The sequence below is a fragment of the Gavia stellata genome, chromosome 28 (assembly GCF_030936135.1).
Source record: "Gavia stellata isolate bGavSte3 chromosome 28, bGavSte3.hap2, whole genome shotgun sequence".
Lineage (NCBI taxonomy): Eukaryota > Metazoa > Chordata > Aves > Gaviiformes > Gaviidae > Gavia > Gavia stellata.
Window position 1 is genome coordinate 6,998,151 of NC_082621.1, and position 14,159 is coordinate 7,012,309.

The 14,159-nt window shown below is 52.4% G+C and overlaps 1 protein-coding gene and 1 pseudogene across 1 annotated transcript; both read right to left on the reverse strand.

Moving 5' to 3' along the window:
* Positions 1-2,311: 2,311 nt before the first annotated feature.
* Positions 2,312-3,234, reverse strand: LOC132319405 (feather keratin Cos2-3-like). Its single transcript, XM_059830210.1, has 3 exons — positions 3,223-3,234; positions 3,005-3,103; positions 2,312-2,647 (listed from the first exon to the last, which is right to left on the reverse strand). The coding sequence occupies exons 1-3, from the start codon at positions 3,232-3,234 to the stop codon at positions 2,312-2,314; spliced, it is 447 nt and encodes a 148-aa protein (XP_059686193.1).
* A 5,560-nt stretch (positions 3,235-8,794) lies between these two features.
* LOC132319564 (feather keratin Cos1-1/Cos1-3/Cos2-1-like) lies at positions 8,795-9,646 on the reverse strand (annotated as a pseudogene).
* Positions 9,647-14,159: the final 4,513 nt, after the last annotated feature.

A 14,159-nucleotide genomic window follows, 5' to 3' on the forward strand; every position in this document is an offset into this window, starting at 1 on the left:
CTGAACACCACAGGGAATCACAGCTTCCTGCACTGGAGGAAGTCGAGGTCTCTGACAGTGCCTTGTACCTCTGTGCTGTGCCAGACAGCCTGGTGCAGGGACCTTCCTGGGCTGTGCAACAGCCCAGGGTAGGGAGGGCATCTCTGTGCAAGGCTGATCTTGGGGAAGAGGCCCTCAGCTCTTCCCTGGGTTTTGTGGTTATTCTGCCCAATGGCTCTGGTGTGGCAATAGGCAATGCAGTAGGTTGGTGCCATTTGTGCAATGGTTCCTTGCTGCTGCTCTTTGCTTTCTGGTTTTTCCTGCTGCACATTGCTTCTTCAGGGTTTCCTGCAGGCCTGTCTCTTCGAGTACCTGCTCCAGGATGCGTCCCTCAGAGGTCACAGTTCAAAGTAAGATGAGAAACATAACTAACATGCCATCTGGCAATACTCCTTCCTGGAATCACATGATGACAGCAATTTTGGAAAATACTCAGAACTACTCTGTGACCCCTCCAGTGGGTGCATGGCCATGTGCTGAGATCTGGAGGACCTGTCCTCCTCAGTGCACTCTGCTGGTCCTTGGAGCCCTCCTCATGTCCTACCTCATGGACTTTTCTCGACCCTGCCTCATTTCCTCTGCAGTGGGACCAGGCTGTACAAGTCTATCCAAGATCTTAATGGGGGAGCAGACCACGAGGCAGAGGTGGGCAACAGGCCCTGCCAGGAGAAGAGCTGGCCTTGGGGAAAGCTGCTTCATGCCTGGGGGAAGGCCAGGCACCACAGAGCAGCCGTTGGGGCATCGGCACTGGCTGCTGTCCTTTGGGTGTCCTGTCTGATGGGAACTGGGAATGTGTGAGGGCCTTGGTGCGTGGCCTGGCCAGGCTGAATTCAACATCAGCCTGTGAGTCGCCTTAGCCCTGCACAGCCGTGTAACTGCTGGGCTGTGCAGGGAACTGTTTTGGGGGGTGGAGGTTGTACAGGTGACCTGCCCTTGCTACCCTTGCCGTTGGGTGCAGGCCATGCCCCCTCATTCTGGGGATGAGTAGGAGGATGAGGGGGAGAAGGTCTGGGGCTGTTTTGAAGGCTTTTCCTCACATCACTCCCACCTGGGCATCCTGTGGAGTACTGTGTCAGGACAAGGCCAAGAAACCCTTTTGCCTCTGCCCAGTTTCTACCTCCTGGCTCAGCAGGTGCCTTTGAAACACTCGTGGCCAGGTGACAGACTCATGGCTGGCTGCTCCTCACATGTCCCTGTGCTCTGATTCCTCCCAACCCTCTCTCCCAGGTGCACCTCCAGCCTCAAGACATGTCCTGCTACGACCAGTGCCTGCCATGCCTGCCATGCCAGCCCTGTGGCCTGACCCCGCTGGCCAACAGCTGCAATGAGCCCTGTGCCAGGCAATGCCATAATTCCACTGTTGGCATCGAGCTCCCTCCCATGGTGGTGACCCTTCCTGGCCCCATGCTCAGCTCCTTCCCACGCAACACCATTCCATCCAACTTCTGATGGAGCCTCTTTTCCCAGAACAGGGCTGTCCAAAGCACGAGGAAGTCCCTTCAGCACAAGCTTGTGAGCTGCTGACCTCTCAGGGCCTCCAACATCACTTGGCTCCTCTCTAGGGGACAGCAGTGGTCACGCTTCCCTTCTGCAGGACATGCTCTGAGGCCCAGGGGCTGTATCTGAGCAGATATGCCAGAATAGAGAACCTGATGCCCACTGGCTTTGGAGGAGCTGAGTATGTCTTCCTCAGCTCCAAGGGACAGTAACTGGAAGGGACCCACTGCTCTGTGTCCCATCCTCCCCTTCCTCTGGGAATGATGAAAGGTTCACCTGCACCCCCACCTTACGCCCCACCACCCATGGCAATGCCTTTCTTTGTTGACAATATGAGACAATGTCCACCAAGGAAAGGATTATGTGGAGGCAGAAGCTGTGATGCAGAAAACTTTAATGACTCTGAGGTGGGAAACGAGTTCACCTGTAGAGGAGGCGGCCAGTGCAGGGAGAGCACCAGCAGCTGCAGAAAGTCTGCCCATCACCCATGGTGCAGATCCCACTGGGCATCCAGCTGCCTGCCCCATGGAGGGAGGGGGCCAGCAGATGCCTCAGGTTGGCTCTGGGGTTCTTAGGGCAAGAAAGAGATGGGATAAAGTGGAAGGCAAGGTAGTTAGACTTTGGCCATGTTTTCAGAGAGCCTCAGCAGCCCTCCTTTGAAAGGGCAGCACTGAATGCTCAGCTTCTCTGAAATCAATGGCCAGCAGCTCTGTCCTCAGTCCAGTATTAGCTTCTAGATTCCTGGGGATCCTTGTCTGGGCTGCCACCAGTGGCTTTAGCAGGGGGGACACCTTCTGCCGCAGTAGCGGCTGGAAATGCCAGAGAGGTCACAGCAGCCAGAGGTGATGGGCACTCCGTCACAGCTGAGGATGCTGCCAACAGCAGCGGAGGTGGAGGATCCTACAATGGTGTTCTGTGGAAAGGAGCTGAGGATGGGGCCAGGCAGGGCCACCACCACGGGAGGGGGTTCAATGACGACAGTGGAGTTCTGGCACTGCCTGACACAGGGCTCATTGCAGCTGTTGGCCAGTGGGGTCGGGCCACAGGGCCGGCATGGCAGGCATGGCAGGCACTGGTCGTAGCAGGACATGTCTTGAGGCTGGAGGTGCACCTGGGAGAGAGGGTTGGGAGGAATCACAGCACAGGGACATGTGAGGAGCAGCCCACCACAAGTCTGTAACCTGGCCATGAGTGTTAGAAAGGCAGCTGCTGAGCCAGGAGGTAGAACCTGGGCAGAAAAGCAAAAGGGTTTCTTGGCCTCATCCTGACACACTACTGCAAAGTGTTGCCAGGCTCAACGAGGCTGCTGATTACCTCTTTAAAGAAAGCCCCCTCAGCCAAGTTCCGGACACTCTCTGAGTCAGGTTTTCACCCTTCTTCCCCCTCTCAAGCACTACCACGACCCAGCATAGGATGGAGGAACACACAAAAGCAGAAAAAGGGCATGGGGAAAGGGCTTCATACTCACCTGGTTCCCAAGGAGGAGGTGAGAGAAGTGAATGAGGCAGTGAGGAGTTGGGCTGGCTTTTATGATGGTCCCGACCCGCCCCAGGCCCAGAGGTAGCTTCTATGGAAGTGGTAATTTTCTAAGGTGCTCATGATGAACGGAAAACATCCCAGCTAATGACATGTGCTGAGTGGTTGTTTTCCTGATGCCACCTTTTCATTTCCTGGCTTATGCCATACCCATTCCTTCATGGAGGCTTCTTCTGAGTGCTGGGATTGAGAGGCCATAGGATTTCAGGGGCAGGAATGCGTCAGTACCCACAGAAGCCTCAGCTCAAGTGCCGGATGGGTGCAGTACAGGCAAGGGGTGTTGACCTGGGGCAAACTGGTGGGGTTGCCTGTGGACACGTTGACAGGAAGGGGCCCTGCAGTCCTTGCATGGTCACCCAAAGGCTTCTTTCTCTGAGGACATGCCGTGTCTTTCTCTTTCCCTCCCTAACCAACACAGTCACTCCATTGATTACTTGTACAGTGCAGGTGGACTGCACTGCTGGGTTTCATAGACTCCTCATCTTTTACTCATGAAACTAAGCAACCGTCCCCAAACTTTGGATATCGAGGACTGCAAAGGCTATTTTCCCCCATTTTTCAACACTGCTGAAAACCAAAGTTGTGTCAGCCCTCTTCTACCGCTGGGAAATTATGGGGTGGACAGCATGATGCCTGAAGAGAAAAATCACTTCTTGGCATGGCACACAGATAATCAGGGGAAGACTTTTGCCTTGCAAAACACCTCAGTTACCATTGCCTACAAGACGTAAAAAATTTGAGGGAGGTATCTAGTTTGCTTAAGTGTTACCAACGTGATCCTCTCCCTGCAAGAGTACATCTCCCTTGTTCTAGACTTCCTCCCTGGTTTCAAGGACCTGGGTTTCCTAAAGATTGATCTTGCTCTTCTAGACTGAGGCAAAGGCAGCATTCAGTGCCTCACCCTTTCCATGTCCTGTGTTGTCAGGCTGTGCAGCAGCAGAGAAGGCCCAATCATTCAGCTGTGGGACCACATTTCCCCCAGCCTTCCTTTTGTTACCTGTGTCCTTGCAGAAGCCCTTCTTGTTGCCTTTGACATCCATTGCCAGATTCAGTTCCAGTGGGGCTTTGGCTTTCCTAACCTCATCCCTGCATGCTTAGAGAGTGTCTCTGTACTCCACTTCACCCGTCCGTGCTTCCACCTCTTGTACGCTTCCTTCTTGTGTTTTGGTTTTGCCAGGATCTCCATGCAGGCCTCCTAGCATGCTTGCCTGACTTTCTGCTCATTGGGATGGACTGCTCTTGAGCTTGGAGGAGGTGGCCCTTGGATATTAAACAGCTTTCCTGGGCCCCTCTGGCCTCTAGGGCCATATCTCAGGGCACTCTTCCAAGCAGCCATTTAAAGAGAATAAAGTGTGCTCTCCTACAGTCCAGGGTTGTGAGCTTGTAGTTAGCCTCCTTGCTCTTCTCAGGATCCTGAACTCCACCATTTCGTGGTCACTGCAGCCCAGGCTGCCTTTGATCTGCACATCGCCAACAAGCCCTTCCTGCTTGGTGCATATGAGGTCCAGCAGAAGACCTGTTCACGTCAGATCCTCTATCATTCGGGTGATGAAGTTGTCATCCGTGCACTCCAGGAACCTCCTGGCTTGCCTACATCCTGCAGTGTTGTCCCTCCAGCAGATATTGGGGTGGTTGATGTTCCCCATGAGGACCAAGTCCTGTGAATGTGAGGCTGCTCCTATCTGCCTCTAGAGGGCCTCATCCACGGGTTCTTCCTGGCCAGGCGGCCTGTAGCAGACACCCACTACAATGTCACCATTACCTTTCTTCTCTGTAATGCTTACACAAAGGCTCTCCGTTGGCACATCACCCATCCCCAGGCAGAGCTCCATGCAATTCAACTGCTCCCTCACAGAAGGGGAAGTCCCACTCCTTGTCTTCCCAGCCTGTCCTTCAAAAAGGGCCTGTATCCCTCCATTGCAACACTCCGGACACGGGAGCCATCCCACCCTGTCTCCGTGACCCCAACGTGACTGTAGCCCTGCAACTGCACACAGATCTCTAACTCCTCGTCTTTATTCCCCATACTGCGTGCATTAGTGTACAGGCACTTGACTGAGGCACCCCAGCCTGTTGACTTCCTAGAAAGGGTTTTGGGGACTTCTCCACAGTGGGGCCTTGTAGGCACTTCCCTGCTTACACGCAACTGCTAGAGGTGACCCCACTTCAGCCCTGTTTTCTTGTTCTGGTGATCCCTTCCTGGCACATCACCCCAGGCCCCTTTGCTCATCAACTGTGTCCATCACTCCCTCACAGGGCTGCAGGTTACTCTCTCCCTCCCCTGTCATTCTGAGCTTGAAGCCCTCCTTACCAGGTCAGCCATACTACTGCAAAGGTAACTTTGCCCCACCCGGTGAGGTGGATCCCACCTCTCCTGAGCAGACGCTGATTGGCAAACGGTCCCATGGTTGTAGGACCTAAACCCCTGTCACCAGCTCCACTTCCACAGCCAATTGTTGACCTGCATTATCAGTGTCCTCCTCCTCACACCCTTTCCCCTCACCACCACTGCTGAGGACAACAGCCCCTGGGGCCCCATGCCCTTGACTACCCTCCTGCAGAGCTCTGTAATCACTTTTGGTATTGTCCAGGTTTCCTCTGGCAGTATCATTTGTGCCCACAAGGAATAACTGTGGGGGGTAGTAGTCAGAGAGAAAAGTGAGCTTTAGCAGTCCCTCCACAACATCTGGGATCCAGGCCCCTGGCAGGCAGCAAACCTCTCTAGATGATAGGCCAGGCTGGCAGATCGGTGCCTCTGTCCCCTGCAGCAGAGAGTCACGTACAAGGATCACTCACTGCTTCTTCCTGGTGGCCGTGCGTGGTTTAGGGTCAGGTGGGCCACATCCTTTGCTTCAAGGCATATCTGGTTTCTCTTTAACTTTGAGGGCAGTGAACCTGTTTTGGAGTAGTAAGCCCTTAGGTGGGGCAGGAGCCTTCCGCTTGGTGCCAGTAGTCACCAGCTTCCATCCTGGGGTTGTCCCTGGGAATCTGCTTTGGAGGGCTTGGGAATCCACGAGTGGTGTTCAGTTTTGAAGAACCACCTTCTAAAAGCACAGGAGCAGGCATTCCATTGTGTCTCAAGTTCAGCAAGTGGGGCAGATGACCAGTGCGGCTGAACAGGAAACTCCTCTTGGAACTCAAGAGGAAAAAGAAATTGTACGGTCTCTGGAAGGAAGGTCAGGCTTCGCAGGAAGATTACAGAGCTGTCATTTGCATATGCAGGGAGATGACAGGAAAGGCCAAAGCTCAATTAGAGTTGAAATCGGCCAGTATTGTGTCAGACAACAAGAAAGGCTTTTTGAAGAGTGTTAATAGCAAGAGGAGGTCTAAAGAAAACATTGGACTGATACTTGACGAAGATGGTCACCTGACTAACAGGGATGGAGAAATAGCGGAGGCATTCAGTGCTTTTTTTGCCTCATTCTTTAATAATACTGGCAGACCTTGGGCTGCCCAGTATCAGTTGTATCAGCTGAATGTTCATAAGTCCATGGGGCCAGATGGGGTTCATGCCCGAGTACTGCATCAGCTGGTGGATGTTACAGCAGGACCCCTCTCGATTATCTGCCAAGGGTCTATGGAGTCTGGGAGGTCCCTGCTGGCTGGAAGCTAGCCAGCGTTATTCCAGTTTACAAGAAGGGCATGAGGGAAGACCCAGGAAGCTACAGACCAGTTAGTCTCACCTCAGTTCCTGCAAAAATTATGGAGAAGATCATACTGGGTGCTACGGAAAGGCGTTTAAAGAACAATGCAATCGTCAGGCACAGACAACATGAGCTCAGAAAGGGAAAGTGCTGTTGAACTAATTTGATAGCCTTCTATGATAAGGTCACCCACCTAGTGGATGAAGGGAAGGTGGTGGATGTAGGTTTTCTGGATTTTAGTGAGGCTTTTGATAGTGTCCCTCACAGCATTCTTCTGGACAATTTGTCCAACTGTTGGATGAGCAGGTACAACCTCATTGCTCTCTACAGCTTCCTAAGGAGGGGAAGCGGAGTGGGAGGTGCCGATCACTACTCCCTGGTATCCAGTGACCGGACACATGGGAATGGTTCAAAGCTGCATCATGGGAGGTTCAAATTTGACATTGGGAAGCACTTCTTTACCAAGAGAGTGGTCAAACGCTAGAACAGGCTTCCTAGAGAGGTGGTCATTGTCCCATGGCTGTCAGTGTTTAAGAGGCATTTGGACAAAGCCCTTAATAACATGCTTTAACTTTTGGTCAGCCCTGAAGTGGTCAGGCGGTTGGGCTAGATGACCATTGTAGGTCCCTTGCAACTGAAATATTCTTTTCTCTTCCTTCCCTTCCCCTTGCCCAGAGGTTGCACTTACCTTAATGTTATGGGGAGACACTGCCTGCTTCTCCACTGCATTTGGGGTCTGGGGCTCATCAAGCTGCTGTGTCTCAGGGAAAATCCTACCTCCCTTTCACCTGCTCTGATGCTGTGCAGTGGGCTCACTTGCAACTGCTTGCTGACTGACAAATGCCAGCTGCTTGCTGTCTGTTATGCCTGAGAATATTCTGTGGTGTTACAGTTGCTGGCAACCGCTGTATCAGGAAGTGTTCTGGAAATACCCGTTTAGCAAATTTGTGGAGGACTTAAGTTTTGCTCTTCTGCTTGGCTTTTGGTAAAGCAGAGGTGGACTATGTGAAAAAAATGTACCTGGTGCCTGCAAATCATCTGGAGCGGGTACAGATGCTGTGCTGAAGGGTGATAGGGCTGCATGGGGAAAGGGTCCCTGCTGCCTATGCCCAGGCATGCAGACCATGGCCCCGAAATAGGGTGATGGAGGGGAGGGGCAGGTGGAGTAGGGACTGTCGGCCATGCCCAAGGCTATTTACCCATTCTCAAATCCAGCCATCCTTTGGCAACGTAGTGTCACGTATTCTCACATCATATTCACAGCTCCAGCCAAAGCAAGAGCACCACTCTTCCCCAAGGGCTTGTGGGACTGCTGACCTCCCTGGGGCCTCCCACATGCTCACAGTTCCTCTCTGGAAGACAGCAGTTGTCAGGATTCCTGTTCATATGATGTGCTCCAGGGCCAGGGGGCTATTTCTGAGCAGAGACGCAGCAAGGCAAGGACTGATGGCCATGGGCGGTAGAGTAACTGGGGATGTCTTCCTCAGCTTCAAGAGGCAGTCCCTGAAAGAGGACTCACTGCAGTTTGTCCCACCCTCCAATGCCTCTAGGAGTGATGAAGGGTCCTCCTGTGCCCCCAACTAATGCCCCTCCAAAGCAAGGTCTTTCTCCCTCAGCAGTCAGTGTGCAGATGGAAAGACCACCTAAAGGACACAGGCAGGGTTGCAGCAATTTTTTAATGAGTCGAAAGAGGGAAATGAAGTCACCAAAAGTGAAGGTCCCCAGTGCAGCAGGAGGAGGAGCAGCCAAGACTCTGTTCCCCTTTTCCTGTTGACCTGCCTCACAGGAGGAGACAGGCTAGCAGGTGACTCCAGGCTGGTTTCTGGGGTCCTCACAGCAAGCTCTGAGGGGAGCACAAGAATACAAAGAAAAGAGAGAAAAAGGGTGATTGGAAGACAGGAACGTTAGACATTGGCCATGTTTTCAGAAGGCCCAGGCTGGCCCCTTCCAGTCTGCCCTTGCAGGACAAGCCAGAGAGGGTCAGCTGCTCCTAAAACAATGGCACAGAGTTTGATCCTGTGTCAAGCAGCATTTTCTGAGTTCCTGGGGGTCCTTATCTGAGGCCGTTGCCAGCATCTTTAGCAGGGGGGGCACCTCCTGCCACAGTAGCGGCTAGTGATGCAGGAGAGGTCACAGCAGCCAGAGGTGATGGGCACTCCATCACAGCTGAGGATGCTGCCAACAGCAGCGGAGGTGGAGGATCCCACAACGGTGTTCTGCGGGAAGGAGCTGAGGATGGGACCAGGCAGGGTCACCACCACGGGAGAGGGCTGGATGACGACGGTGGAGTTCTGGCACTGCCTGACACAGGGCTCATTGCAGCTGTTGGCCAGCGGGGTTGGGCCGCAGGGCTGGCAGGGCTGGCAGGGCTGGCACTGGTCGTAGCAGGACATGTCTTGGGGCCTGAGGTGCACCTGGGAGAGAGGGCAGGGAGGAAGGAAAAAATGGACATGCATGAGGAGCAGCCTGTCACCACACCATGAGGGAACCAAAGAACGTGCAGGCTGGGAGGTGGAGGCTGTGCAGAGACGTATGAGGGCTTCTTGGCCTTGTCATACCAGGGCCCCAAAAGGTCTACTAGCTCCTATGCAGCTACTGCCTAGCCCCTGAGTCCAGAAGCCACCTCAGTACAGTCCCAGCTTCCTTCCATGTCTAACCTTCTCCCCACTTCCCTCTCCCATGACAAGCAGCCCCAAGATCTGGCATAGAACAAATCTGGAATCAGCTGAGAGGTCCACTGAAGTGAGACCTCCTTTTAGAGACAGCACAGAAGGAGACGGGGCTTCAGACTCACCTGACTCCCAAGGAGAAGGAGGCAAGAGAAGTGGATGAGAGAGCAAGGAGCTGGGCTGGCTTTTATCATGGCCCTTTACTGCCCCAGGCTGCCAGAGGCATTCCTTGTGGAGGTGATTATTTTCTGACAAGCTCATCTTGAATGCAAAACATCCCAGCTAATGCTATGGGCTGTGTTTTGGCTTCCTGAATTGCTGTCTTCTCATTTCCTGCTTTATGCCAGGCACATTCCCTGCTGAAGGCAGCTTTTCCGTGACAGGATGAGAGGCCCAAGCATTTCTGGAGCAAAACATGTCAGCGTGGGCACAGGTCTTGTCTCACATGCTGGAGGAGTCGAGTAAAGGACATTCAAGATAGACTAAATATCTGGCGTAGATGACTCACATACACACACACACACAAAAATCTAGACCTCTAGTCACCTAGAGTTAATTGAGAAGCCTCAAGACACCGAAAGAGAGTCTGTCTGCACTGTCCAGGGACACTGCACAGGTGTTGGACTTGACGGAGTTATCTTCTGCATGTCCTTTGTCCAAGGGTTCAGCATGGCTGAGGGAAGACTTATCTGCGCTCGGAGAGAGTGGGAGATGCAGCTGATGACATGCCCAGCTTGAGCCCATTCACCCCCACAAAAGCCCTTTCCCTGCTTTCTGTCCATCCCTGAGTACCGTGGACATGGATATGGGCCTTAGCCATGGGATAGAGGTGTTGGTAGGCTCTGGTAGCACAGCCTGTGGGTTCACTTCTGATCACATGATGAAGGAAGCCATGCACACGTGACCAGGTATGCAGGCCCTGCGGTGAGCTTATGCTAGCTGGGGAGTTCAGAGGCCACCATTGGTCATTTGCAGGGTTGTGTCTCCAGAAAGATGATTCGTCCCATTTGCCGTGCACGTCTGCTTTAGGATGGGCTAAGTCCCATGTGTGAGCTGATGTCCCTTCACTGACTGTGGGAGGAGCCTGTAGAGTCTGTCAGAGCTGGTCCAGAGGAAGGCCAGGAAAATGCTCAGAGGGCTGGAACACCTCTCCTATGAAGAAAGGCTGAGAGAGGTGGGGTTGTTCAGCCTGGAGAGGAGAAGGCTCTGAGGAGGCCTTCTTGAGGCCTTTCAGAACTTCAAGGGGGCTTATAAGAAAGGCAGAGAAAGACGTTTTACCAGGGCCTGTAGTGGCAGGACAAGGGGCAAGATTTAGGGTGGTCATATGGAAGAATTTTTTTCCTACGAGGGTGGTGAGACACTGGAAGAGGTTGCCCATAGACATTGTGGATACCCCATCGTGGGAAGTGTTCAAGGTCAGGTTAGATGGGGCTTTGAGAAACCTGATCTGGTTGTGAGAGATGTCCCTGCCCACAGCAGGGGGATTAGACTAGATGGTCTTTCAAGGACCCTTCCAACCCAAACAATTCTATGTGATTCTATGATTCTACGATTATGTGTATTTTGCTGAGAACAAAGATGGCTCTGTGAGGTCCATCCCTCCAGCACAGTGAGTTTGGGCTGAAAGAACCTCTACACAAGGATGTCTTTGGAATCTGAGTTGGTCCCACAGGGCTGGAAGGACCTATCTGCTGAAGGGATCTTGATCCATTTCACTCACAACCCCTTAATTACCTATATTTACTAAGACTGAGATGCAAAGCATGGCATGGAAGTCAGAAGAGAATCCCTCTCCTTCGAGAGCTCACTTGGGCAGCATGCATGGCAGGAGGGGGGTGCGGCAGCACTGGCAGCTTTGGCTTCTGTCCCCAGCGTGCCCTCTTGGAAGAGTGAGGACTGCTGCTCAGGAGTGGAAGGTGTTTGTCAAGGGGAGGCAAGAGTGTCTTAACTAGGGAGGAGGAGTTTAAAGGAGGGAGGGAGGGGGAGGTCTACCATAGGCTGAAGAGGAGGTTTGGCACAAGGGGTAGAAGAGGTATGCCCAGGGGACAGCATGGCAGGGGAGGCTCTCACACTTCCCCCGTGGCACAGCTGGTGGTGTAGTTACAAGTGTGCTATGCACCTCCTGCTCAAGAACAGGAAGCAGATGACGCCTTCTTCAGGCAGGTGGGGAAAGCCTCACAGTCACAGGCCCTGGTACTCGTGGGTGACTTTGACCACCACAGTGTCTGCTGCAGGACCAAAATGGCTGGGCACAAGCAAATCAGGACATGCCTGGGGCATATGGAAGACAAATTTTTGATGCAGGCAATCCATGAACAGACTAGGAGAGAGGCTCTCTTGGACCTGCTACACACAGATGAGGAAGAACTATTGGATGATGTAAAATTCAGGGGCAGCCTTGCCTGCCATGACCAGGAGACTGCAGAGCTTAAGATCCTCAGAGGACTGGCCAAGACAAACAGGATGACTACTGCCCCGGACTTCAGAAGAGCAGATCTTAGTCTCTTCAGGGACCTACCTGCTTGGCAAGATGCCATGGGAAAATGCCCTGGAGTGCAGAGAGTCCCAGGAGAGCACAAAGATGGTCTTCTGCAATGTGAAGAAAATAGCACAGGTGGAGTGGAAAGTAGCAAGGGAGGTGAAGGGAATCAAGAAAGGTATCTGTGAGCCTATTAGCAGCAAAAGGAGAAGAAGAAGAACCAAGGAGCTCTTACTACTATTTGGACAGGCACAAGTTTATGGGATCACTTGGGATGCATCCAAGAGTGTTCAAGGAGCTGACTAGACATTCAGTCTCTGGAAAGAAGACGGAACAAATACTCTCAAAAGCCTTTCCTAAACTCAGGAAAGGCAAGAAGGGGATTGGGAGCAGCTCACCTGGGCTTACTGAGGGCAAATCATGCCTCACCAACCTCATTGCTTTCTATGAGGAGGTGACTGGCTCTGTGGGGAAGGGGAGGGGCACTGGCTGTGATGTACCTTGGCTTTAGCAAGGTCTTTGGCGTACCCTCATGGGTGCACACATATGCACAGCTATACGCACACAGAGATATGCACACTCACAGATATATGTGCTGGGGGGGAATTTTTATTGTACCCCTTGAGGCAAATTAAACACATGCTTTTTCTTAGATACAACAAGGAACCCAAACACTAAATGATCAATGTATGGGACAGAGTCCTACCACCATAAGCAGTTCTACAGGAAGTCTGGAAGATGTGTCAGGAGCTGATTCCTTATATACACTGGCACCAGCACCAGTCCTGTGAGCAGTTGCATGGGGCACCTCAGCCTGGCATTAAGTCTATCCCCCAGCACCAGCTCTGCTGCCCAAAGGTGGCCACTGAGCATTCACATTGCAGGATTGCTGCAAGACAATGCTGCAGCTCTTTCTTATCTCCTCACCAAGGGAAACTGTACTCCCTTACAGGGAGTCCTTCTGTCTCTGGCATCCCTACTGCCAGCCACTTTAACCCCTTCTGCATTTGGGCCTTCTTGCCCTCTGTGGCACATCATTCCTTGGTCACAAATGACCACTGCAGAGCAGTTCCAATTTGAATTTCCCCTTCAGTGCACACACAGAGTCACACACACACGGGCACAACCACACACGTGAGCTTACACGCACCCAAAGAGCAACTCATACGTGTGCACTTGTAAAGAGGTGTGTGCACACACATTTCCAAAGGAGCCCATGTGCGTACCAACATGCTCAGCCACCCCCCATACCAACATGTACGCACAGTTATTCGGACCTGCTTACACATATGCATGCTCCTGCACACATGCATTTGCATACTGATATACATGCATGCTCCTCTACACAGAAGTACACACACAAAAGCACACATCTACACACACCTATGCCCACACAATTACGTATATGCAGACCGGTCACACATACTCATGCCCTCCTGCATGAAGGCACATGCATGTGCTAAAACACATACACACTCATGGATGCAATTTCCCAAACACACACACACAGAGAACATTTGGGCACACTCACGTTTGCACGGGTATTACCATAGGCCTACGCAAATGCACACATGAGCACAGCCAGATGAACATGTACGTGAGCACGCTCATGCACACACACCACAGAGAACCAGGACTTGCGACACCAGCTCTCAGCCCCTCTACATGATTCTAGGCAAGTCCTTCAGACCCTGCAGTTAAGGCAATGAATCAGTCACTGGCCACACCCATCAGCTTTAGTGAACTCAAGGGTTTGGTAGTGGCTCAGACAGCTGTTTTCTCACTGTAAGACAGAGAGAAACCACAGCAGAGTTGGAGCTGTCATGGCCTTTCCAGACATTGAGCCTCTCCACGTCTCAAGTCTGTCTGTGAAGGATAATATAAAAACTAGAGAACGTCCCCATTGCTGAAGCCCCTCCAAGAATTCCCATATTCCAAGTGAAAGAAAAAAAATCCTGCAGTGTTAGAAGATCCCGCCTGTCTTAGTGATCTCCTCAAGGGTCTGGGACCAGCCCCTGCCCTTGCAAAGGGAGCAGTGCCACAGTGACACACTCATGTGGCAGCAGAAGGTTGTGTGTCTGGGACAAGCCAGACTCCCCTCAGGCTACAGACACTGAGGCTGGGACATCAGAAGTGATGTAGTAGTGAACCTGTCCCTAGACTCACTTTAAGGTAAACACCCTCTCTTCCAAAGGCAGAGAAATGCAGAAACAACATTAATTTAGGGAGCAGCTGAAAAAAGGGGTTGGCTACCCTTTGGTTTCTTTTTCCACCTGGTTTATAATTGATGGGCTG

Coding starts and splice junctions, on each gene's coding strand:
- LOC132319405 (XM_059830210.1), bottom strand. Junction 2,648..3,004: donor ACCTCCTCCTTGGGAACCAG/GTGAGTATGAAG, acceptor CCTCTCTCCCAG/GTGCACCTCCAGCCTCAAGA.